The 27,792-nt window shown below is 34.9% G+C and overlaps 2 protein-coding genes across 6 annotated transcripts; one reads left to right on the top strand and one right to left on the bottom strand.

Annotated features, from left to right (window-relative positions):
* Window positions 1–5,726: 5,726 nt before the first annotated feature.
* LOC108759581 (uncharacterized) lies at window positions 5,727–7,721 on the bottom strand. Of its 2 annotated transcripts, XM_018505090.1 has the most exons (4): window positions 7,547–7,721; window positions 6,865–7,051; window positions 6,659–6,800; window positions 5,727–5,744 (listed from the first exon to the last, which is right to left on the bottom strand). In XM_018505090.1, the coding sequence occupies exons 1-4, from the start codon at window positions 7,674–7,676 to the stop codon at window positions 5,742–5,744; spliced, it is 462 nt and encodes a 153-aa protein (XP_018360592.1). In that variant the 5' UTR covers window positions 7,677–7,721; the 3' UTR covers window positions 5,727–5,741. The 2 variants fall into 2 exon arrangements, with proteins under 2 accessions (XP_018360592.1, XP_018360584.1); XM_018505082.1 differs by lacking the exon at window positions 5,727–5,744 and having other exon boundaries at window positions 6,588–6,800.
* A 758-nt stretch (window positions 7,722–8,479) lies between these two features.
* LOC108759709 (probable Rho GTPase-activating protein CG5521) lies at window positions 8,480–27,760 on the top strand. 4 transcript variants are annotated; one of them, XM_018505285.1, is made up of 29 exons: window positions 8,480–8,789; window positions 10,920–11,030; window positions 11,259–11,276; window positions 11,480–11,651; window positions 11,763–12,120; window positions 12,217–12,494; window positions 12,569–12,863; window positions 12,948–13,315; window positions 13,398–13,620; window positions 13,695–13,902; window positions 13,972–14,103; window positions 14,488–14,724; window positions 15,270–15,460; window positions 15,573–15,671; window positions 15,842–16,126; window positions 16,213–16,338; window positions 16,433–16,600; window positions 17,329–17,439; window positions 17,672–17,830; window positions 17,904–18,083; window positions 18,149–18,512; window positions 18,611–18,759; window positions 18,844–19,019; window positions 19,122–19,581; window positions 19,646–19,932; window positions 20,006–20,142; window positions 20,325–20,450; window positions 22,814–22,977; window positions 27,575–27,760. In XM_018505285.1, the coding sequence occupies exons 1-28, from the start codon at window positions 8,684–8,686 to the stop codon at window positions 22,972–22,974; spliced, it is 5,685 nt and encodes a 1,894-aa protein (XP_018360787.1). In that variant the 5' UTR covers window positions 8,480–8,683; the 3' UTR covers window positions 22,975–22,977; window positions 27,575–27,760. The 4 variants fall into 4 exon arrangements, with proteins under 4 accessions (XP_018360787.1, XP_018360804.1, XP_018360780.1 ...); XM_018505302.1 differs by lacking the exon at window positions 27,575–27,760 and having other exon boundaries at window positions 20,352–20,450; window positions 22,814–24,653; XM_018505278.1 differs by lacking the exon at window positions 27,575–27,760 and having other exon boundaries at window positions 22,814–24,653.
* The last annotated feature ends 32 nt before the right edge of the window (window positions 27,761–27,792 follow it).

Here is a 27,792-nt window from a genome sequence, read left to right as displayed (position 1 = left end):
CTCTCTCTCTCTCTCTCTCTCTCTCTCTCTCTCTCTCTCTCTCTCTCTCTCTCTCTCTCTCTCCCTCTCTCATTCTTTTCTCTCTTTTTTCTTTTCTCGCCGGAGCGGCGATCCTTCGACTGCTCTTCTTCGTGCCGGCTCCTGTCGGTCGAACGGATCCGAAACGGTCGTAAAACGAGGACCCTTCGATGACCGCTGGTGGATGTGGTCGTCCGCGAAATTGCCCCTCTATTTTCGTATCCTCCCGCACACGCTCCCGTTCGCCTTTTTGTTTCCATGCGTTTCACCGGCTGACCTTCTTCTTATAAAATTCAACCTTCTGCCCACCGATACCGCAAGTACTATCAATCAGTAAGTATAATTATCGTTTATGCCTGTTCTACAAAGGGTGCTTCCCATTTAGTAACACAAATCGACAGTACCCAAGAAGGAATACACAACCCAGATAGCAGAGAGTTCAAAAATAATTCAGTTATTAATATCAACTATGTACATACAAAAAGAATTCTAGCTGCAAAAAGAATTCTTTTCAAAATTGTTCAGGAAAAGAATTCTTTTTGTGTCTGAAAAAATAAATTCTAAATTGATGACATAACAAACTTGTTATGAAGAATTCATTTTTTCAGACACAAAAAGAATTCTTTTTCTGAACAATATTGAAAAAAATTCTTTTTGCAGCTGAAAATGAAATCGAAATTGATGACATACAACTGAATTTTTTTTGTGCTATTTGAGAAGTGCTATTTGAGAGACTCTGTAATACAAAATGACTTTATTTTGATTTTTATCATCATAAATAATAGTCAAATTGTAACAAAAAGTTATTATTTTGACTTTCATGACGTCAAAATAAAATCATTTTGACTTTTTCTTGACTTGGATAGCGTTCTGTCTTTCTTACTCATGGAATGCAAAGAAAGATAGAACAATGTTTGTTTCGACTCGTGTCACCATAGAAAGCTCTTCATGATCGTAATTAGCCATAAGCCGTAAGAAGTTGACCAATTACAATTAAATATGAGAAAAATAGTAAACTATGATTGATTAATTTCTTAGAGCTTGCATCATTGCGTCAATATATGCGAATATCATTGTTTATCTCTTTTGTAAAAAAAAAAAGATTTAAATCAATTAAATTTTTTAATATTTTATCATCGCACTTTACATGCCTTGTGTTTAAATTAATGAACTTGTTAAGAGATTACAGATTGTATATGTCTAACTATTATAGCCCACAATAATTACTAATAAACGACATTTAGCGATCCTCAGCAATCCGATGATTTAGACAGATCTACCTATCAAAGGAAAAATTAGGTGCTATAAAAGCGCAAATTAGATACTTGACAAGCAAGCAGCTCGTTCCTGTCCTGATCTTTCAGAAGAAGAGAGAGATCTCTTCTTCTTAGGAATCTCTCGTAAATCACGCATCGCGGGACCCAATGCGAGCTTCCGCCGATCGATAAGTCAGCGGACGAGACCGACACATTCAACATTGTGCGTCGACTCGCGGTTGAACATGGTGGAAACGGTTATCCCGAATTTTTGCACCATCGACCTGCGGACGTCGAGCGACACGATTGGCGGAATCATCGCGGTACTTTCGTACTGGAAAAAGCTACGGCGGGAGAGAGGGGACGTCGATGAGGAGGATGCACGGATGGTGAACGGCGAGGGGGAGAGAAAGAGAGGGGGAGGGAGAGAGAGGGAGAGAGAGAGAGATGAATAGACAAAGACAGAGAGCGTGATAGAGAGGGGAAAAGGAGAGTACGGGCTCGTGTTTCCGGCCGGGTGAACAACAATGCCCGCAGACAAATGAGCATCCCGCCTCCATTGTTCGCCTGATCGGCACGGCGCAGCCTCTCCCCGGTTCCGCTTGCGCTACTCCGGACCTCCCTATGTCGTCGTCACGGACCCACGTCGTCCTCCAACACCCGATTGGGGGGTCCTCGATCAACCTGATGCGGGCCAACACCGATTAAACATCGCTGCTTCGTCGAATCTCCGTCAACGGGACTCTACCCTCTCCTGTTTTCCTCCCTTCATCCACCTTCTCTCTTTCTTTCTGTCTTTCTCTGCCTCCCCCCCCCCCTCTCCTTTCTTCTCTCTCTTCATCCGTCCAGGTTCCTCCTGCTCCTTTTATACTACCTCTCGATCGCTCTCTTACCTCTCGTGCTTTTGTCTCTGTATGTTCGACCCCTTCATGCCTTGCCTGTTCTTCTTCCATCAGCGCGTCCATTATGCTCCAGGTGCGACTCCATTCGCGAATGAGGAATCAGGACGAGTGACGACTCTCGTGCGACATATTAGGACTGAATACGATATAGATATGAATACGAGTATAGATATACTGTACTATAAATTTTATTCGACTAAACCGGCGCAAAAAGTATTATAAGAAGGACATCACAAGTGGCCAAGAGAGTTTCAAGCCTAATTATTACTTGTATTAAGTAACCGGAAAAGTTTATTTGCTAGAGGCATATATACTTTTATAAGTGGCATAATTTATAACGCGCTCGTCTATCAATTGCATTTTAATTATTTAGCTCTGTAAGTGTTAAACATTTTTTATTTAACTGTTTTAAATATTTATTACTATATATTTACGCTAACTTACGTTATATTAACTTTATAGGTGCTGAACGTACTTTACTCTCAAATAATATTTTTAATATTTTTTTTTAATATTTAAAATAAAGTAAAAAAGTTCAGCACTTATAAAGTCAGCATAATCGAACTATTTAAAATGCAATTAATAGATATTGCATAATTCGTGCGTTCATCAATTATTATATGTATTACGAAATCGTTGTTATAAACGTTTTCAATCAAACGAACTTTTCCGGTTACTTAATACAAATAAATATTATTACACTCTCTAACGTTAACTTTATATATACAATTTCGATACAAGAGGACATTTCTTCATGTTGTTTTTAATTTCCACGTTTATCCTTCGTATTCTTTTCATATTTCTGTTTTCCCCTTTGATTATAACAGTTTTTAAATTAGCGTACGTAAATTATATAATTTTATGAGTATCATATTTCCTTTCAAATGAAATAATATCTTAAGCTAAGATCGTCCGCGAGTCATGCAATACTTAATGGCGTAGTGTTCCAATAACTTCAAACTTAATTAACTGCGAGATTCTCAACGTTATATTTGGATATAACGTCTTATTTGACTCCACGTATAGGAATCATCGAGAATTAGATTTGCCCGTTGTGTATATAACTCGCTAACGACGGCTAAGCACATGTTCCATTTAGCCCGCGTAAATAATTGCTCCAGAAACCGATGATGTGCCAATTCCAGTCTTCCGTCATAATTTATGTCCTATATATCTAAGAGTGTATTATGTTATTTACCCGAGCTTTGGTGATAAGGACTATTTCGGGGGATCGTCTCGACCGAAATAGTTATCGGATCACTTTTATAAAATTACAGATACACATTGCGATATGTGTGTGTATATACAGTGTATGTGCGTGCGGACGTAAGGGCGCGGTTTCGATGGCTGATTTCCGGCGTGGTCCCCGATCGAGAAACTTACGAGACAATGGACCGTTCGTTCCACGGGAGACAAATGGTCCGCGCGTAATGGCACGAGCAAGAAAAAAAAGGAGAACGTAAGATCGAAGCGAAACGGAAGTCCCCTGCGACGCACAAACGATCGGCTGTGATTATTGTCCATGGAAGATAATGCTGACGCAGTTGATAACTATAACTTGATCGAACTTGACTGGACTTCCGGCTTTGCTTCGAGGGGTAGTTACAATGTGCTTCTATCTCATTTTCAAATATAGCGTCAAAATGATAATCATTGACCGCGTTCAGAAGAATGTTTATTTTGCAACTGTTGGAGCTTTTCTTCGCTCTCTGATTAAATTATACTTTTAGATTTATAGGAATATAGGATCTAAATTCTGATCTCAGCGAAGAAAGCTTCCAACAGTTGCAAAATAAATATTCTGATAAACGCAGCCATTGCTGCTTCTTTTTTCTTATAAAACACGTGTATACATATAGATATCGAGCGATATATTTGCATGAAACTAAATAAATTTTTGCCACCTATGTTTGATGCCAATTATAATTATATAACTCTCGCACGCATACGAGTTACATAATAAATAAAATAAAATAAAGTAGAATATTATATTTTTATAGATGAACATTGTTATTGGAGTTTTTCAACAGCGATTCAATCGTAAAATCAGAAGATATTATATTTTATTTAACAATTTTATAATATCAATATGCATACGTTGATTTTTTCTGTAATATTATCATTTTAAAAACAGCACTGAGATGCGGCAATTTGAAAAATTTAAAACGAAATGTATATACAACAATGGGCATTAGGAGTCACCGCTAGATATTTATTGCGTGATATTCTCTGATATTTATAATCTATAATTATAATATTTTGGACGTTTCGGCTAACAATTTCGAGCCATCCTCAGCAATAATAAATTACCGCTAATCATCCGCGTCGTCGAGCTGCATCTCGCACAATCGCAGCTACAACCATACTGCAATTGTATTGGAAATGTGGTGAGAGACAACCATCTTCAACATAGTTAATGTTGCGCCATCCAGTTGCTTAGCTGAGTGGAATTGATAGTGGAACTCAAGCCCATCTCCAATAACAACTAAAAGCGAATCCAAGCATCGTCAATAGATAACATTATATTGATATTCGATGTTAATTAAATTCACAAACATAATGATCCGATATATGAAGAGAAAAATTCTCTGCGTGTTATCACAAATCCTTCCTTAACACAAAGAGAGACGTGTCGCACGAACGAAACATGTCGGTCAATAATTAGATTCACTTTTAGTTGTGATTGGAGATGGGCTTGAGTTCCACTATCAATTCCACTCAGCTAAGCAACTGGATGGCGCAACATTAACTATGTTGAAGATGGTTGTCTCTCACCACATTTCCAATACAATTGCAGTATGGTTGTAGCTGCGATTGTGCGAGATGCAGCTCGACGACGCGGATGATTAGCGGTAATTTATTATTGCTGAGGATGGCTCGAAATTGTTAGCCGAAACGTCCAAAATATTATAATTATAAATTATAAATATCAGAGAATATCACGCAATAAATATCTAGCGGTGACTCCTAATGCCCATTGTTGTATATACATTTCGTTTTAATATTTAGAGGAGTCTATTAATTATATTTTTCTTCAATTCTTTTTTTGAAAAATTTAGTAGTTCGATTAGCTTCTTTGAGGACTTATCGAGCAAATTCGTTTTAAATCAATATCCTTAAAATCCTAAAAAAAGACGGATTGCCTCTCGATCGTAGAATACTTGGAGGAAATCGAGCGATGTTCTCGATTGGCGCAAAGTATCCCGCTTGTACAAACGCTAACAATAAGACGACGATGTCGTCGGCCCAGGAGGCCAGATGTCGCGTAAGGATTCAGAATCCGCCGGTCCATTCATGGGTAGCTCCCGTGGCGGCGCACCTTGCTCGAAACAACGTCGACCTCCTGGACTAAGGAAATCCGATACACCACCGCGGTACCTCTTGGGATGTGCGCTACCCTACTCATCCATATTCCGGCCCGTTCCAATTCCATTAAACGACCGGCAACCTCCGCCGAGAGCTGGCCCTCGTGTGGCATTGTAAACGCTGTAATTCTCCTGCCATCGATTACATCGATTGGTATCGCTGTCTTCGACGTCAGTTCAAAAGCGCGCGGTCGGTGCGATCACTGTGTCACCAAAGCATTTTTTTATACGTCTGTTATATCATCCACGCGTTTTATTGATTCAAATTTCTTAAATTTCAGCTCTTTTACACGCTCTCTCTAAGACAACGTGTTTAGCTAAGAGCATTTTTTGTTTCCTTTTTCACTCTTTCCTAGAAATAAGAAACTAATAAACATAAAATTAATAAAACAAAAGATACTATTGTTTAATCAATACCAATACTGATACTAATACCATGAAAAATTTTAAAAATGTGTTACATACTGATGAGAAAAAAAATGGTTACAATTACCATAATTTAACTCTACAATTTATATAATCACTTTTAGTGCCAATTATATTCTTTATAGAACTATAAATGTAATTATTATTGTTAACATTGTAGTAGTAATAATTATAAAAATACACCTTCTAACCGTAATTATTTTATTATGCAATTATAGTTATAATACTTTTTCTCTCAAAGTGGAATTAAATTTATCGAGCTCTTTTTGAATCAACTATATATATATATATATATATAAAGTAATAATACATTCAGCCCGACAAGTGGATAAGAGTGCATTGTTACCAAAATATGTTGATTCAAAGAGAGCTCGATAAATTTAATTCCACTCTGAGAGAAAAAGTATTATAACTATAATTGCATAATAAAATAATTACGGTTAGAAGGTCTATTTTTATAATTATTACTGCTACATACATACATATTATAATGGAACATTTCTAGAAAGATAAAAAATCAATTTATAAATAAACATGCAATTTGTTAAACTATAATATATAATAAATTTGAATTTTTAGAAATCGATTTGACGAATTGGAACTCGAATGGAAACGTCGCGGTTCGCGAGTTGAAAAAAAGACCGCCCTAAGGTGTCAGTCACTCAAATTAGATCATTTTTTTTGTTTTTACATTGGAGTTGCAAAATTTGTTGGTAGCACAAAACGCTTCGTGCTGAGTAAGGATCGAGTCACGGTTTTTCTGACGCTGCTCGAAGGCCTCAGTGTTCAATTCTTCATATGGCTGCTTCACCGTGTCGGCCAGATCTTCGCATCTATGATTATCAGGAAAAGTATTGATTTATCTAACGTTCTATCGAATCGTTCCGCTAACCATACTGGAGCTTTGTTTTATGAGCGAGGCTGCAGAATCCACATCTGTTATCAGCTGCGAAAGCGGTTTTATCTAAACCGAGTTGTTGGAAAACTTGCAATCCCTTGCGCCAAATATCCTTCTCCCTCATAATTTCCTCCATGCTTGATACCGACGTTTTCGTTTCCGATGGCGATTCATGCTCCAATATTCCTTCGCGTCAAAGTATTGTCTCAATCAAATGCTTGATATTGATTACTTTTATAGAATTTCATTTTTTATGTAATTTAATAAAAATAAAATTAATTCTATGCAGTGTTTTAAGATATACTTATTAGTATCATTGTTAAAATTAATTTAATTTATTGTGTCTTACAGTACAGCAAATATCATTCCAGCAACATTGCAGCAATGTTGCTACAAACTACTGTGCTGTATACAACTTAAGTTATTTTGTGTACCATGGCTTTTGAGATATAAGAATATGAATTTTTAATTTAATTTGTGATATTTTAATTATTTTAGCTTATTCTTTTTCGTTATTGTGTTACAATATATAATTATACAATAAACACGCTTATAATAATATGATTAATAGTATATTATAATATTAACACACATATCTTATAAGATATGCAAGATTTCATAGTAAAATGAAAGAAAAATATCCTTAGCGAATTGATAACATAAATTCATATTTTTCGTTACCTTTTTGCGGTTGCAAACAATTCTGAGCATCCAGAAACTTCCAGAATGCCTTCACTTTCTCCTGCTGACTTACGCTGTTCTCTTTAATAAACGAAAATTCCATGTCAGCTTCCTCATCTCTCGAATTCATTTTGAAAGCGCGTATAACTAGTCCACCATGACTAGTCTTTTGACATCACTTCTCATCACTTCCGCTTTGGACATGATGCGGGCCTCTAGTGAAATCGAATATTGAGCTATAATCGCTGTTCAGTCGGTAAAGACGATTTCGTTATCTAATCAAATCCTACTGCGGATAATGCATATTCCTACTTCAAGTCTATCAAAAAATATATGTATAAAATATAATATATTACATATATATATATATATATATATATATATATATAATAGTATGTAATAGTAAGTCTCTATATAATAGTAAGTCTTTTGCTCATTAGCAATAATTATATAACATTTTCAAGAAATAAATATAGATATAAATATTAATTAAATTAACATTATTAAAATGATAGTTAAACTATTGACCAGATTAATTCATTAAACGATTTAATAAATAATTCTTACAATTAGTTTCTCTTCTTTTGTTGCTATATAACGTATATCTTTATTTATATACATTATTATTATTAAACTGTATTATCGATCAAAGTTACACGCGTCAAGAAACGATATCAAATAGAAAAAAAAGTTTCAAAAATGACAAATCGGGACACAAAATATTCTAAAGACGTCGCATTGGTAATTTTCTATTTCGTGAGACGCCTTCAAAATTTTAAAATGTATCTTACGATGTACGAAACTTACGTAATTATAATTAATCATAACGAATTTTCTGGGAATTGGGAATTGGATGACGGATGATGTCATTGCCCCGAAGTACCACCGAGGGGCGCAGCGCTGCTTGCGTGTGGCCAGTTAGGCGCTCAAGATGGCCGTCACGTACATCTGATCGGAGGTGTGTATGTGAAATTCGACGCCGATTTGACGTGACACGGGTGGGCCGTGCATCGTGCACCTCGCGCCGCTGGCATGGTGATCGCGCGGAGGTAACCGGGCCCGGGCATCGACGCGGACCGTCTTGGGCGTCGCCGTCGATGATTGTTCCTGTCCCCGCGGCCGCCGGCGGCTCGAATCATGTTCAGCAAGAAGCTCCATGTAGACGTCAAGAAGTCGACGCTCAAGATCCAGGATGTCAAGAAGGACAGCGCGACGCGGTTCAAGCATCTTAAAATCGTACTAGGTGAGGATCATGACGACAACGACGTGTCGGTGATGACAGGTCACGATAGGCTGAGTCAGGTATTTCGCGGAAGGACAATAGCGAAATCGAGGCGGTACCACTGATATTTACTCGCTCCCACGCGTGTTGGCGGAGACGCCTCAAATTGCGAGCCACGAGGACTTTTCTCGATGCGGATTCCTCGTTCCGCCTTCATTCTGCCTCATATCGCGTTCTTTATTAACGAATCTTCAGCTTTTACTTCTCAGAGATAGAGTGAGAGAGAACATGAGAGTACACAACATTACTTTTACGTTACTGAGGAAAAATTGTTTACTTCATGCAACTCGTTTGACTTCTTTGAAAATAGAAGATAACCCTGAGGAATGTTGATGTGTTAAAAGTAGAAAATTAAAAATAACCATTGTAATGACTTTGACCAAACCAAATAAAACTTTGATTAATTCAATTAGAATTACTTGCTGCAAAATTTTTAATTGTGTTATTATCCCTGATCTATATTTTTTATGTAAGAGATTAATTGTTTGATATATTTTTTATGTTAACAAAATAGCACAGATAACTTGAGTTGTTAAGTTAATCAAAACTGGACCTTAATTAACATTAATGAGAGATTATTTTTGCAAGCAGATTTTAAATGAATATATAAAGATATTGTAATAATTAAAAAATCCAGTTATACACAGATTTTAAAAGACGTCACTTTTACCTCTTTGTGAAATATTGTGAAAATTGTGAAAATTAATATACTTTGTATAATATTTAACTGATTTTAAAAGTAAAGTTAATTAACAGTTTTTTTTAGCAGGTTTTATATAGAATATTACTAAAAGATTTGAGAAAGTAGTATCCTATTTGTTTCTCAGCTGTTTATTTAACATAGATAAAACTCTGTTACATCACTTGCTTGTTGTATATCCTAGTTAAAAAAAGAAAAGAATTAAATCCAAGCAGTTACAAGATAGTGGTTTCGCAGTATTATGAGAGAGGTAGTCAATATCTAATCACCAAACCGCCTGACCACATTGACCAACTCGTGGCCTCCATGTCTAGCTAAAGTTACATTGTTGTTGCATGTTTTACATCTTTGCACACACACACGCGCGCGCGCGCGCGCACACACACACACACACACACCTAATAAAAATAGTCTACAGCTTTAGATATTTTGCAAACATGTGCTTATGTATGTCTAATGCCATACATATTAATATCTATATTTCTGTTTTAATATTTCTATTCTATTTATCTATTTCACTACATTAAATAATTTTGAAATATTATAACATGTATTGCATATTTCTTTCTCTCCTTCCATCTTTCTCTGTTTCTTATATACATATAAGGAAAAAGAAAAGGAATTCTACTATATAAGCACAGATACTTAAATACACACTTGGAACCAGTTATGATGTAATAGAGTTTCCACTACTTTTTTCTGTAAGACATATCACTCCCGTATTTCAAAGGCGACACACAATACAAAAAATTTCTTTTTAGTTATTACCATGAATGAGTTAACACTAGAAGGATGAAGAAGCCAAATTGGCTCCAACAATCTCTCTAGGTAGACAGTTAAATAAAAATTCAACTATTTTACATAAATGAAAATTTTTTTTTTAAATTAAGAACATGAAAAATGATAAAAAGTCACAAAAGGATATCACGTAGAAGCAAAATTGAAAAAAGTTATATCAGTTTGAATTTCGCAAGGAGCCATTGGCTCCTTCTAGTATTAAGTAAATAACTTCGGTCCTTCTAGTATTAAGTAAATATTGTCCTATTAATCATCAAGAGTAAACTTCATAAAAAATCAAAACGTCACAATTCAAAGAAAATGGTTTTTTGAAAGATTGTGAAATAAAAATGACAAAAAAGAGATTTGATGGGATCATATTATGAATATATACTTTTTATCGATATCATTGATTAGTCAATAATTTTTTATCAAGTTGAAAAAGAATTTTTTTTTTTTAGGGGAAACTTAATTTTTTTATTTATATTACTTTTAACATTAAGGAATATTGCGAGAGAAAGTTTTCTCTTTTATTTAATCAATGATGATATGTTTACAAATATCTTATATTTTATATAATAAACATATATCAATTCACGCATTATTGTTTAAAGAAAATGTGGACACTGACGAGGCAAAGGGCTTTTTTGAGGGTAACTTCAGCCATGTGTACTTCATTCTTTACGATTGCTTCGTGTCCGCCGAAGCCAATCTTCGGCAACGCGGTAAGTTGCAAACTAAATTGATATTAAAGTGTAATGTACTAAATAAAGCTAACTGTCCTAATGCTGTATAACTTTGGAAATTTCCATGCTTTAATAAATATCGCATAAATGTGTAACTTGACAAAATAATATCATTGCCTTCAAAATTATAATAAATTTTGTATTAACCATAATATTCACTCGTTATTTTATTATCATCTCTTTCATTTCTTCCCATTCTGCTGCCAGAGCTTTCCTTCCATATTGGTAAGTCATATATCATATTACTTTAGCTTGATTTGCATTAATTATTTCTTCCATTACTAACGTTTTATTATGAGTTAAATTACATTTACATGGATACTTATGTGCAAATATCATTCTCATGTTAATCATAGCATATTTGCCATAAATATTTCTTATGTAGTATGATTAAAAGATAGAAAAAACTAATCTATATTTTTTTATAGTGCATAAGGCACACAGGGAAGAGTTAGAACAAGTATTGCAACTTCTGGAGAAAGTTTTAACTCTTCTTCCTGAGCTGCTTAACAGACGATGGCAGTGTCATAGTTTAGCACGGATTTTGCAGAAGCTCTTGCATCCTGGTAATAGTTGGAAACTTCGTAGACAAGCTATAAGGTATATGGCAACTGGTCACAGTATATATGTTCTATTTATTTAGAGCATATTATTTGGTTTTTATGTGTGTTACATTTACTTGTTATTTGTGTAACACCATTGATGTTTTAGGTACTTTATTTTGTGGTATCAAGCTCTTGGCGAAAATGCTCCCGAACATATACATCAGATGTTCGCTAGCTTGGTGCCAGGATTTCCACCGCATCAAGCATCGCCTTATAAATGTGATCGTAAGACAGATGGCAAGAAAGAAAAACTGGCGAAAACATCTAATTCTGAAGAGAAAGATAAGAAAGAATTTTATGATACGCAACTCGGGCAAAGTACTTTTCATGATAATGGACCAAATCAATGTCCTATCAGTCAAGTTGACGGCGGACCTATCTTACCACCGCAAAGTGGAGAAAAACCTCTCGATAATGAAACTGTTCGATTTTTGGAAGCATTGCTTGAATTTATGGTTACTCAGGTATGTAATTTACTTCTCTATGGACATATTTATAGATATCTATTTAATGTTAAAACGCGATAAAAATGATTAACAATTTGTTTGTGTTATTTTCAGGTGGTAAAAGTAGAATGGCGAGATAAATCTACACGACAGCATAAAACTTTTCAATTTTTATTAGAACGTTTTAAAGTAGCATATCTTCGTCACATCTGTCCGGAATTCAATGACAACTTTTCCCTTTACAAACCTAATTTGGAATTACCCACAATGCGTAAACCGATGAATCAAAATCAGAATAATTATGTACTCTGTAAAGTCGCTTTAATCAAATGGGTTGCAAGTTTCACGCATGTCGCTAGAAAAGATGGACTTTTTGCACATCTTTCGCAAAGGTAATTCATTTATTTTATCTATTTGCTTCTGTTGTAATTTGAATTATAATACATTTTTGAACACTAATCTGCAGTACAACACCAAATGAGGAAAATGCCGAGTCGGAATTACGCCGTGTGTCGGTGTATACTCAAAATTCTGCGGATTCGAATTTACTGTCACCTGAATCAGCTATGTCCCAGCAGGATAGTCAAAATCAAGAAGATAGTGCCGTTTCAGCTTTGTTAGTCAGAGAAGTTTTATATGGAAATAGGGATAATGTAAACTTTGTACACGAATTGTACAGACAAGCATTTCTCTTGGATTTCCATCATGCAGGAGCCATAAGAAAGGCTATTGCTGTTTATAAAGATTGGATTCAAATGAACGTGAGTTTCAAATATTAGAAAATTATATATTGCACATATATTTATGTAAATATTATTATTATATATACGTAATATATTTTATAGGAAATCCCTCCCTTTATGTTGGAACCATTGGATGGCCATAAAGATCGGGATTATGAAGAAAGTCAAAAAAGGGAAAGTGAAATGGAGAAGAGTCCATCTGATAGTTATCGGCAGACGAGATTAAGAAACGATTCTTATCTTGGCGCTATACATCGGGAAAATTTGTTTATTAGGGCAGGCCTGCAAAATGTTTTACAAATTTTTATCACGCAAGCGTCAAACGTATTTTTCTTAGAGAACTCGGGACCGAATGCATCTCTAACGTTACTCGAGGAACAAACGGACAGTTGTAAGAGAGTTCTAAATGTGTATCGATACGTTGTTATGCATTCTAGGCTGGAACCAGCAACTTGGGAACAGTTACTTAGGTATTTATTCGCGATTTGTTACCTTCTTTCTTCACGATTAATTTATATTCCTTCGCAATTTAATTTAAACTCCTTAAATCAGAGTGTTACTGCAAATTACATCGCTCGTGTTAAGCGAGAAATCCTCTCGCCGCAAGCATCAAGAAAGTATCGGTGGGAAACTTGCGCCTGCCATATTCCAGACTTTAATTGTTACATGGATTAAGGCTAACTTAAACGTGGTTATTTCTACCCAGTTATGGGACCAGTTTCTAGAGGTGTTAACATCGTTGACGCAATGGGAAGAATTAATTCGTGAGTGGGCGGTGAGTATGCAACGAATATCTCGCGAGTTCTGACTTACATACGTAAAGTAATGTTTTCTTTTTTATATATGTAGAAAACTCTGGACACACTAACAAGAGTATTAGCGAGACACGTGTACAACTTGGATTTGAATGATCTACCTTTAGACAGACTCAGCGAACAAAAATCAAAAAAGCGACGTGGAGTTGGAAGCCGCGCGGCGTCAACTGGAAGCGTACAGCCGCCTCGGAAAGGTAGCGTTGATCAAGAAAACAATATCGCGCCGAAAGGAAGTGTCGTAGGTATGTAAGATTGCAATTTCCTTTTGTCGCAATAATAGTTTGCCAAAGGAGTTTTTTAATTTTAATTAGATCATCCCCTGCGTGATATGAGGAAAGTGCGACCATTACCGCGCAGTGCGAGTGACAACACTATATACAATGTCAAGGCTCGTACGAAGTTGCATAGACAGCGGACCCATACGATACATAGCGGTATTCCTGGTGAGTGAATAAACGCCATTAGCTACATAGTTCTTTTTTTTTTTTTTTTAGTTTTACTTCTCGAAACTATGGCGAGATCTTTGGTAGTGCCTTTGTGTTGCTGTGTGCGCAATTTATTTATAACCGTGTCTCTTCTTTTTTTCGCTTTGGCGCCGACACCAAGTTAAAAATAACTTCTCCCCATACCGTACAGACAGACAGTAGTATCATTCCTACTCGTAGATTTGTCATATTTATAACGCAGCGCCCATTGTCGCTTATTCTAATTTTTAATCGGCATGTCGTTCATAAGATCGATTTTAACTAAACGACTTGTCATTGAATACATCTCCGCAGTGTGTGTCCTACTTCTTGATTAAGTATAAACAATTTCCACACGTGCAGTACTCCCCCTATCGATAGAACAAGATATGGCGCGGTTACTGTCAAGCGGCTCAGCTTCGTCATCAGCGACCAGTCGGAGGATGCTATCCAGCAGACGTGCCAAATCTTTGGATAGCATTGTTATAGTTGATAGCGAACCACCATCCCCACGCTGCCCGTCGCCAACACCCAGCAGTGGCGTTGACAGCAACAAAGATAGCCCTATACAAATAGAAAATATTGATGGTAGCAGTATTGGTATGTATGGCCTGTCATTGTAATCTATATAACGTATTTCATTGTGCGAGAGGCTACATATTATCACAGACTTGATGTGTGAACATTTTGATATCTCCAAAAAAATTATTACATCCGTCCTACATTAATAATCATTTTACAGCATCTCTTAGTCAAATAATATCCTTTTATTAACAATACGTGATGCTTTGATGATTGCTCGAGCATTTAATATAACGGAGAAGAATCCGAATAATATTAAATCAAAATATTTCTTCAATTAAACTTATGCTTTTCAGATGGTTTTCCGCTTTTGGGGTTTTGAAAGATTTATCATTGAATTAAGTCATATGTTAAGCTTGTAACAATTTTTATTGCACAACATCATAAGATATAAAAAGCTTAACTATATATGGCAATTTCATAATTCATAAATAACGCAATGAACTGTATTGTTCAATAATATGTATTTGATTTTAAACTTAAATTTTATATCTTAAATTATTTATATATAATTTTATATCTTAGATTAGCATATATTTAGCAACTGTTTTATTGTTCTATAGATACAAATGACGCATCTGAGAGAAGATCAGTTATGGCAGGTGGAGGGGTCCGTGGATGGTTGCCAGATGTGGCTGTCGTTTTATGGCGACGTATGCTCTCGGCATTAGGAGATGTTAATAATATTCAAGATCCCGTTTTGCACGGTCAAGTTATGGATTATCTTGTACAACTTACACAAACGTTAATTAAGGTAAGAATTATTAACTTTAAAATTAAATTAATTAAATTAAATTAAAAATAAAACGTGTGTGTACATGTGTGTCTTGACTCTTATGCTATTCTCTTGGTTTATATACGTTTAGATACGTTTGAATCAAGGAGTATCCGGAGATAATCAAGCAACACCTCCAGCACCAGAGTTAATTCCACCTCTGACAGTTATCGCACCTTGGTGTTTCAAGGTATATATACATATCACTATTTGCTATATAATTGGTAAAAAATTGTCATTGTTTAATTAAAAAAAAGAAACAGTAACATAAAGAAAAAACATATTTAAAAGTTGTAGTAAATAAACGATATAATGCAAAAATATTATGTTTTTTGGTACTTACCCATATATTCTTTGCAGGCGATTCAGCTTCCGGATCAATACGAAATTGGTAAATTAGCCGCATATCGTCTTATATGTCTCTTAACAGTACAACCACTGGACATTAGTCTACCGAAACAGCATCTTACGCTCTTCTATCGCGCCGTTCACAATGGAATTGCTAGTAACGATAGTAAAGTACTGCATGTACTTGTGAAATATACAGGACCCAGATTATTTAGTTTGAATCTACCTGGATCGAGTCTTCTGACTTTGGATTACATACATGCTGCAAATGTGATACTTAGCAGTCAAGATGTCGAGGTGTCTTATTTTTCTCTGTAAATTAAGTAATGTAATATTTATCTCAGTGCATACAACATTATATTATTTATATTATTTTTTCTCAGGCACCAAGGACGGAAGCTGTTTCTATTATCGGCTCATTATTATCCTTACCTGTTGCAATGATCAAACTACCCATGTTACAACCAAATGGGCCTGATATTGTAACTATGACGTGTCCAGAAGCAAAAGTAATACAACTATTGCATATAATTTAATATCACAATTAATAGTCTCAAATTGATCCTTGTAATTTCATGTTTATTTTAAATTTTATATTTTTAGGAGCATATTGTAACAATACTTCTACGGAGTTGTCGACGAGAACCCACTGGTATTGCGAGATGCCTGGCTCTATCAAGTATCGCGATGTTTGTATATAAAGAACTATCTTATAAAACACAACATCCGAGAATTCCGGAAGCTGTCACAGTTCTTCTACTTGCACTTAGAGTAAGTTGAAAATTTTTTTTAATTAAATTATAAATCTCTATTAAATATCTTTAAAAGACAATTATACGGGAATGGCTACATATGTACACGCGGCTACATATGCACAGATTTTAAATCTGTAGATTTTTTAGAATATAGAATGCATGGGACAATTATTCTCTACGACTTGTAGTTGCTTGATAGTTTGCATTTGGAATATTGCCCTAAATCAAACGGTACATATCGTGTGAAATGCACCGTGAATGTATTTTTTTTTTTAAGAAAGAGAGATCCATTTAACAACATGTAAGTTAAGTAAATCAGGTTACAATAATATTAAGATAAAAGCGAATCTCTTTCATTGAGTGTCATTGACAGCGGATGCAAGGAGCAGAGCGTCGCAGAGCTGGTTTCTGTTTTCCTCTAATAGATCAGGTAGTTTTCCTTCTTTTTTTCTGCATCAATGTAGCTGTGTCGACCGTCATGTGACGTTCACAATTTTGGACTGATACCTGCGTGTCTTACAAGGATCTCATTGATTTGCATGGCCTACCGCTATATGTGTGTCCAAAAATAAACTGTTTCAGTCTGCAATTTCTTTTTTTTATCTGATATTCTATATACTTACTAATGAACAAATTCTTTATATGTTACTAACTAGATGTTGATAGTTCAAATATGCAGAAGTTAATCTTTACTTATCGGAAGTTAATCAATACTTAATGACTATATCAATTTTTTGTTTTCAGGCTTCTCACGCTACTGTTGCACAGGTTGCGTGTGATTCTTTGTTACTTCTTTGCGATAAGGCTGATGTATTACTAGAATTGTATCCTAATGTGCCATCTAAAATAATACAGGTACGATTGTGAAAGGATCCCGCACTAATTACTATAAAGCCTACCCTAATTAATTATGGGGAATTGGATCCCGATAAAAGTTCGTCTTCATGGATGTTATAGCTTATAATATGGCAAATAAATGAACTTATTTTACTAGAATTTAATTTCCTACATAAAATTAGTCCAGAGTCTTTTGATTTAAGGATTGTACAGAAGAATCTAATGATAATTTTAATTTTCCGATATCCAGATCTTATCGGATACGCTTGGGCGAATGACAACGCGTGAGAGACGCGGACCTTTAACGGTGTCGATGCTATTTTGCTTAGGCGAATGGGCCATGCATTTAGGACCAACAGTATTACTACAGGTTTTCCAAGGAAAACCTCTCTTGATGACTTTATTTACAGTCAGTATTATATTTTCTTATATTTTATATATGACGTTTTATCTTGTTGATAGCATTTAATTTTATTATGTAGGTTTTAAACAACATAGTGCAAAATAAAGTTGGAAAGGAATTTTCGAAAACCGCTAAAAATAACCAGGATGACGATGATGATTTTGATCCTAATATTACATTAGATAATTTAATTGATGAGTCCTCTACAAAATCACCCCGCAAAGGAAATATTCAGTCGGTACAATTGGCAGCAAAGATGGTAAGCTAATCCGTTACACACATATATAAATATGTATAATTTATGTGAATATTCAATCGACACAGGTATTGATGCATTTAATTAATCATCTGGGACATTTTCCGATGGGTATTGGAGCCGCGCGTCTCTCATCACTGGTTGTTGAGTTGGACGACGTTCCTGGAATCGACGGAGACGAGCTATCATCCGCCGTTTTTCAAGCACCTAATATACAGCTGTTGATGCTATCTAATTCGATCATAATGTCACTTGTAGAATTAGCGGCATTGGATGCACCTGGCGGAGGCGTCACAGCTGGTTTAACTACAGCTCCTTCTCTGGTCAGAGTTTTGTTGCGTGATCTCGCTGGAAAAGCTTCTTGGGACAGTTCGATCTTGTATAGCCAACCTTTCATTGATGACGATCTGCCGTTACCGTTTGCAAAACCTGGTAATGATTCATTTATGTTACCTTTTTTTGCGCATGATTAGCTTTTTTAATGAAAGAAGATGAATCGCGACATGATAAATCTCTGTGATTTATTTCAGTTGATTGGAACGTGAAATTACATACAGAAGATTTGAATAGTGTCATCACACCTCACAACTGTACACCCAGACACACAATACGGCATCGCGAGCCCCATATATTACCGACTTTTGCGAATGCTGCAAGCGACATGGACAACTTGGACGATGTGAGTGAAGTTGAAAGTTATATTGACATCGTAACCTTCAATAATAACAAAGTAGTCAATTGCTAAAGAGCTGTACGGTTTTAGCTTCTTCAATATATAGGACATACAAGCCCAGAGGTTTTGACCAATCCAGAAATCGCTCTCAATGCGCCCGCTAATCCACCTCAGGGACATTATCTCGAGAGCGAGACTATTGCGACGATTTTAAATCAGAGAAATGCAGAACAAGAACACATGAATAATTGGAATCAACACATCAGGTTGCGTGTCTATCGTTTTCTAAATATATTCTATCGATTTGCAGTTGATGATAATTTACAATTTGACGTTGTATTTTTGATTATAATAAATCTTAATTTTAGTATGAGCGCAACAGCAATCAGTCCACCGTCATGTCGCCCGCCTCCGGCGCCATTTCATCACTGCCGCCTCCTGTTTTCGCATCTCGGTTTATCCGGCTGGGAGCTGCGTAAGAAACTGCATTTGCTAGCGAAAAACGAGAAGCTCTTACGTGAACTCCGTAATCTCGATGGCCAACGGTCTCGGGAGACACACAAGATAGCGGTGATTTACGTCAGCCAGGGCCAGGAAGACAAGAACTCCATACTAAGCAACGTCACTGCCAGTAAGGAGTATGAGAGTTTTATCGCGAGGCTCGCTTGGGAAGTTGAGCTGGAATCGCACACTGGTTTTCTCGGCGGCTTGGTACCTGGAAAGGCATCTGGTGTCACCGCACCATACTATGCCACATCTTTCACTGAAGTTCTCTTCCATGTTGCTACAAGGATGCCATCGGATAGTCCTGAGAGTTTGCTGCAAAAGGTATTTTAGTATAGCTTTCTGCAACGCGTGTATCTCAAGATATTTACGTGATATTTAATTTCAGACACGGCACCTTGGCAATGATGAAATCCATATAGTCTGGTCGGAACATTGGCGAGATTATCGCAGAGACATCATACCCACAGAATTCTGCGACGTTCTCATTGTCATTTATCCATTGAAAAATAAGCTGTATCGAATACAGATTTCGCGTAAATCGGAAATTCCATTTTTCGGTCCATTATTTGATGAGTGTATTGTGGAGGATAAGGTATTACCGGGTTTAGTGAGGACAACCGCGTTAGCCGCCAGTAAAGCGAAGAGGTCTACGCTTACGTTATATCAACATTAGTAAGTAATCTGTTTATAAACTGCAATATTAGGAAATTATCGAATCGAATCGGACATTTAAATAAAATTTTAGTTATGAGGAGAGAGCGCGATCCATCGATACCGTTATGAGAAATCACAAGGAAGCTACAACATTCGAAGAGTTTACGGCCAATGTTTATTCACCAGTACAACCACCAAGCCCGTTTAGCGCAGCTTCTTCTGTCTCTGGTACGTGATTCTCAATTAAGTAAAAACAATAATATCATACATATATTTTGTAATATAATATTTAATTTTTTTCACCTTTTCACACATGTGCAGAAATAAACGTCTCTCTTCAGTATTTCGCGTATCACTACAATATTTATCGTTTATACAAGTTATTATTGCTATTGATATCACACTATCAGGATCTACAACAAGCGTGCAATCCACAGCATCGTCAAACCTCGCAGCAGCGCTTATAGATTCGCACCAGGGACGCTCCGGTTTGCGCAGCAGTTCGACGGCGAGCAGTGACAATCGTGCGAATAGAGGTGACTAATTCAGTCCACTAACCCCCACCCACCTTGTAACACCACCGAACAAGGTAGTATTATTAGTTATTTATTATTTCCGTGCTGTTCTTCCAACATTTATCTGATATTGTATCCTATGCCTCTATCTGTATCTGTTAAGTGTGTGTATGTATGTGTGTATGTATATACATATATATATGTGTATACATACAAGGTATTTGATAAGTTTTGATAAAACGCTCATGTGTAGAGCGGATAAAACTGACAAGTAAACCTACGGAAGTGTCACTCATCGATTTTGATGAAACTTTGCATATTTGTAGAACTTTGAAAAATATTTAACACGTATTTTTTTATCGGCAAAGGTCCACTCTGAAGGATGAAAACTACCCCTTAAAGATAAGGGTAGATTTAACATGTTAGGTGAAATAAGTTGAAGAAAATCTATGTTGACAATTTCAGCTACGTGCCTTATCTATAGTTTTTTCAACTCTGTTAAAAACATCAAACCGCTCATATTTACAGTGTATGTATGCGTCAGTGAAAAGGGAAAACGCTTATACGCCCGCCGTATCTACTCACAATCGCACGTGGCACGTGAAGAAAACTTTTGAATTTTATACTTTTGACGTAAGATTTAGTTTCAGCGACCCAAAAACCCCCTAGCCCATTTTACTTTATAAAATTTTCACCTATATGTTAAATCTACTTTTATCTTTAAGGGGTAGTTTTTCCCTTCAGAGTGAACCTTTGCCGATAAAAAAAAATACGTGTCAAATATTTTTCAAAGTTCTACAAATATGCAAAGTTTTCTTAAAATCGGTGAGTAACACTTCCGTAGGTTTACTTGTGAGTCGAAAAGTCCTATTTTACAATTTTTGCAATAGTTAACGAAATATCAATTTATAAAAATTGCCAAATAGACATAATATCCAGTGGGTCATACAACCAAGTACACATTCAGTGATCGTTGTCGCGATGACAATAGAGAATGGACTGCGCGATCCGTGTGTCAAAATGATCAATAAAAATAAGAGAGAAGGGCAGTAAAAGACGGCTAATCTATTTCCATTCAACTATGTAATGGGAAAGACAATGAAAAGAAGATTAGCTGTCTTCTACGATCCCTCTCTCTCATTATTACCGATCACATTTGAACATTATCTAAATATAGGATCACGCAGTTTATTCTCTACGTCTTTGGTCATGGTTGCTAAGCACGCGGGAAGTTGTTTTCTTTCGCCGCTTGTAGTAAACAAATTTACGTATACCTAGCGATCACGACTGATTGGGATAAGGGGCGCAGATGGCCGGGCGAATACGCGCTTATTCAGCAACTTTTAGAAATCAATATTTCGTCGATTGCGAAAATTGCAAAATGATGAAGAGAGAACTTTTTTACTCACAATCAGTTTAATTCTATCTGCATACAAGCGGTGTCAAAAAGTTTGTACACGCGCACACACACACACACACACATACACATATATTTTATGATCGTTTAGTCACAATTTCATAGACAGTAACGTTCGTGCAACATGCTGCAGATAAATATTTGAAAGTAAATATTTTCTAATTCTAATTTATGTTGTATACTTGCTGTGTGTCTAATAACCATATATATAATTGCAAGATTTAATCTGCCGAATATTGTAAAATCAAGAATATTAATCAATTTTTTCTTTAACCTTTCTATGTCTTTTAATTAACTTTTTGTTTGGCAGTCTTGCAAAATATATTCAGAGGTAATCTTTCTAATCTATGAGCAACATTATAAACATAGCATGTTTGGATATTATTTTTCTTATTTTTATGTGTATTTCATGTTTTTTAAATATTTTTAATAATTTTATTTTTTATAATTTTTTTATATTGCTTTGCAGGAGAACAGGTGCGTTTCGTTTTGCGCTTATAGCGCTTATAAACATTATTTATCCTTGTTTAAAGCCGTAATCACAATCTACGTGTTGCCGATTGATGGATTCTATTTTAGCCAATCATATTGCAGCTAATTCGTATTCGCTGCATCGTCGTAGTTGGCTAAAATAGAATCGATAATCGGCAACTATAGCCAGCAATCTAGTAGTGCGATTACAGCTTTTAATATTTGGTAAACAATAAGGATGAATTAATGTTTATAGTGTGAGCGTGAAAACGGAATGCATTTATATATGCAATATATATACGTAAAATATGGAACAAAAAATATTGTTTCTATCAATGCTCTCTTCTTATTCAAACTGCACGCTTACTTTTTTTTTAACAATTTCTGCCTTTTTCACATGAACTGTTTTCTTGCTAAAATTTTATGTTGCTTTTTGATTGATAATCTGCAAAGTTACAATTAATGAGATTTTACTAATTCTGGCTTTTGTTTCCAGTTTCTGACGGAAGCAGAGTATGGTTTAGTAGTGATACTCCCGAGAGTCCTGCGCTTCACGGAATTTCACCGAGACCCGTAAAAAAGATGTCCTTTAAAACTGGACCAAAGCAGAAGGCTAACACTCAACCAACCCCGCCAGACAGTCCGAGATATAAATAAAAGGTTTTTTTATTTGTATTCAGAAAAATGCTCTGCACAACTAATTGGGCTCATCGAGCATTGTACTTTAAAGAAACTATTCGGATAAAAAAATAGAATAACGAATAATTATACGATAGAGTATTCCACTGTTAGTATTTCGCGCATAGCGTGAAAATTAACAACAATGCCTGTGGCAACTTGATACTTTTGCCAATCGATATACTTTATTCACAGTGGGAATTGAATATCTGATTAGCGTTTTCTGTTTTCCGTCCTTAGGTTTAATTTTTATATTGAATGTACAGATCGTTGTTTATTTGTTGCAACGTGAATATTAATTTATTGGAAAGTATAAATATATAATAAATTTATTAAATTATAGAGGTATATAATTAGGTATACTTCTCATAGACTTATCGACGTCGAAAGACAGCTATTTACATTGTACAGCACTTTCTTAAGATTAATTTATCCTAGTATTTTCGAATAGCTAGAATAATAATTCTGGACTAAAATTTCTTGAAACATATTAAATGTAGCATAGAAATACTAACATTGTCAGAATGCTCTGCGGTACTGCTATATGGCCTTTGTAATTTCTTATTTGTCACACAGTATACATAGAATATGATATAACTATTTTATTATTAATTAGCAAGATAAATACAAGAGAATTTACGATGTTATTCCCGATAACGCTTGTCAGCTTATACATTAAAATCATATTCCAAATATGAAGCTGATGTGAATTTGACAATTCCGTTAGCTTGATTTGAGGTAAACAATGTTTATTACAATTTAAACAAAGTGATAAATAGCCATTTTCAGAAAACCACTTAAGTTACACATTCCATGCGTATATCATCCTGTTCTTAATTTATATTTATATTATGATATAATTCATATGTATGCATATATATGCATATATGTGAATGTATGTGAATTACCGAGCCATTCCATTTGAACATAATTCGATTAACGCATCTACTTTTATACACTTTATAATGGATCCCTCAGCATAGAATTTCAGCATCAAATAGAATTTCTTTCATTTTATTTGATATAATGTGAAGAGATAGCAAATGCAATCGCCGAATCACTTAATTTCTGTATTAAAATCGAAAATGTTTGATATTTTATAATAAATAAATTAAATATTTCTTATAATGGTGCAAAGCCGAATAATTACCACATATATTTGGCAAAAATCAAGACATGAAAAAAATGGAAGTTGGAAACTTATTCCATTTATTAAATAATAGCTACTTGCTTTATATGAATTATTCTCATACAGTGATAATAATCAAAGTATTAATGTTATCTATTACTATTACTATTAATGAATGGCAGACTATAATAAAGGATTATATTGTGGTAACGATCGATGCATTATTCGAGATGAGATTTTTCTAGAGGTATACACTTCGCGATGATAAACTCTGTGTATAATTACAATTTTTTGACTATTTTGAAGACTACCATGAAACACATTCAAAAATGTAGGTATTAGCAACGAAGATGTAGTTGATAATTACTGATGCGCAGATCATGGCCAAAGCAGCATTATTTTTCCACTAATTTATAATAAGATAGACCAGGAAAGCTCTGTGTGTATGTATATGTATTGTATATAAATTGTTAAGCATATAAAATGGTTCCGAAGTCATTTAAGATTATTCTGAATATATATCACGTTATGTCGCTACATTATTAATGATGTATTACTTGAATATATACACATAGTATATATATATATATATATAAAATTCATTTATTATATCGTTAAATGCAAAAATGCTTTTACTGGTTGTATTTAAATGTACTTAATTAAACATTTTCATTAATGTCGCTATCATTATCGTGCTATTATTTAACTTTTTAAAAGAAAAATCATTCTTAATCTCAAAATTTTGTCGAAATATTTGATTATGTTGCGCGTTTAATCGACAGAGCAACAGATTAATGAATGCATAAGAAAGATAATTAAAAATATATAAACAAGTCTTTCGCCGAGGTGAGAACGAATAATTTTTCTTTTTTTCCAAAAAGGAAAAATATTCAATACATAAGCCTAAAAATAATACTGAAAACAGAATACCTGAACTTCTTAATCACACCGACTTGTTTTTGTATAAAGATAAAGTTTTACGTATATCTCTTTATGTAAAGATATTGCAAATGTTTACATATATTAATATTTACGCGGAATAACATATAGTTGTCTTATAGCATTTCTCCAGATTTACAAAAAAAGCACTTATTTCCAAGAATTAAAAGAAAATAAGATATAAGTATTGTAAAATATTATATATATGTGTGTATATATATATATATATATATAAAATATCTTACAATATATAACGATTCTATATTAATATTAAACGAAAGAGAGAAAGAGAATCGATATATATATATACTAATATATATTTATTGTTTTCTACAGAAAGCTGCAAAGCTAAATATATATTTATCCGATTATCTTTCTATATAATTAATCGCGTATTGTATAATAACTCTAGCTCAGTTTGTTAAAAAAAAATTGTGTATCTTATTCAACATTTGTCGTATAATTTCAATATGAAAGAAGTGAAATTCATGAAATATAAGTTCTATACATTCAGTTATATATAAACGGAAGTAATTTTTAATACGAAACAATATATAATTTTCTCAGCACAAATTCCATTACTCTTATCGACTTTTCAAACTTCAACAATTTTATGCGGTACAGCAATCAGCAATCATTGTTTCGATATCTGTACAGCGTTCAAACGTGTTCAAGAGATGTTATTCTTCTGCCACACACAGAAATTTGTTGTCCAAAGATATCTCTGCTATTATAATAATTGTACACACCTTCGTAACGGAATGTACATTTTACTGCACAATAAAATTGTGATGAATTGCAGCGAGAAATTATTCATTCTTCCGTTAATGTTTATGTTATTGTTGTTAACATTGTTTATCTGCAGGAATATCAGAATGACCTTAAAAAATTTAAGCGATTTACCCGAACTGATAAAATTGTATCTATATTGTATTGTCAAGCTCGATCAATACACTGCAAATGCCTAAGTATGAATAAATATGATATACAAGCATAATTTTTTCAATCACTGAAATAATGAAATCATTGGATTAAGGTCAATTAAGTTATTGCGACATTTCATTTATCGGACGGCGATCAATCATTCGTAAATCTCGATTAATCATACTTGTATTACGTGGTTTTCTTGTAACAGGCTCCTCGTAGCGAGAGTTATAGGCCTTCTACAATAAGCCATTAATCATAAATCAAAAGTCAGAAGTTCAAAAATGACGACTGTGATTGGTCAATTTTTAGTTTCTGACTTCTAATTTATGATTAATGGCTTATTGTAGAAGGCCCATTACAGTCGCGCAAGAGAGATTACTTCTATTTTAAAATTACCGAGATTCCGCGCGCGTTACGTTTACTTTAAAGTTTTCTCTCAACCCTCTCCTCTTTTCCTCCGTTGTGCTTTACTCCATTTCAAAGGACCTCGCACTAATTTTACAGGCAGGACTCATTTTAATCTTAGATAAATATTTCGAAAATATGCAATTTTACTAAAAAAAGAACATTCTAAATTAAAGTTGTATGATATAAAAGGGAACGTCATCATACGTCACCTATGCCATACAATGTTTTTTTGGAATCTGTTTTAGTAAAATTGTATATTTTTTTAAAATATTCGCCTGTTAAGATTAAAATAAATCACCCTGTATGGAAAACTCATTATTGAGCCAGTGTTTATGACACTTTTTGTTCACGTTATAAGCTATGTTATATATATACGTGAAAAGTGAAAATCAACTCGTTTTACCGGAACCCAATATAATTATGTGGAAAATTAGGTCAAGGTAAAATGAATTGGTTTTCACATATAATGCAGCTCATGTGGTGAACATATGTCACGAGCACGATGCTCAATAATAGACAGTTTTTGGTATATCAAAGGTGTGAAACCTTTGATATATTATCGCTAATTGAAAACTATCCATTATTGAGCCAAATATCTACATCTTTTTGTCCACCCGCGTTATAAGCTACATTATATACGATCTCTAAATTTTCTGGAGCAGAATCTCACTTTAAAGAATGAAAATTAAGGCAGACTTGCTGGAAAAAAAAGTAGCTCGATTCTCAATCTTTAAGAATGAGATTTCTCTCTTCCGAGTGACAATTCATTCTAAAAATTTTACAGAGTGTGAAAAGCAACTCGTGTCACCGGGACAATTTTCCATCTAATTTAACGCAGAGTCCTTTAAAAGACTTCACCTGTCCCGTTCGCTCTCTCGTTCGGTTCCACTCGCGGTCACGTGTCGCTAGACAAGTGCGAGCAACGATGCGATGCCCGCGAGTGGCAAAAGACCGGCGCGTATGGTTCGGTCATAATGCAATCGGCCGAGCGCAGAGGGGCGAAGAGGGAATATGCGAATGTTAATTTAAAGGAAAAACAGCTGACTTGGAATGGAGGAAATTGATTGTGTATGCGCACATTTATAAGGGGTTTACCAACAACGCGAGGAGGAAAGGAGGGAATGCGTAAATAATATAACAAAATGCCTATCTTCCTTTTTTTTTTCTTTTTCATAGATAAGACAGCTTAAACAGCGCCCGCACATAGAACGTAATAGTAACGCTCCACGCAAATGCACTCGGTGCTCAGTACAGCAGCTGAGCAGCAGGCATGGACAGATGGACACAAGCATGAATTATGCCTCGTTCGCTCGGCCGATTGGATAACGTCATGATATCAAAACCGCCGGGTGTCGCGCTGTCTCGACCGATTTTATGCGTAATGAAATCGCGTG

Source organism: Trachymyrmex cornetzi, unplaced genomic scaffold (assembly GCF_001594075.2).
Source record: "Trachymyrmex cornetzi isolate Tcor2-1 unplaced genomic scaffold, Tcor1.1 scaffold1051, whole genome shotgun sequence".
NCBI classification, from domain to species: domain Eukaryota; kingdom Metazoa; phylum Arthropoda; class Insecta; order Hymenoptera; family Formicidae; genus Trachymyrmex; species Trachymyrmex cornetzi.
The sequence above is the reverse complement of the archived record's forward strand: the minus strand, read 5'-3'. Positions and strand labels throughout refer to the sequence as shown.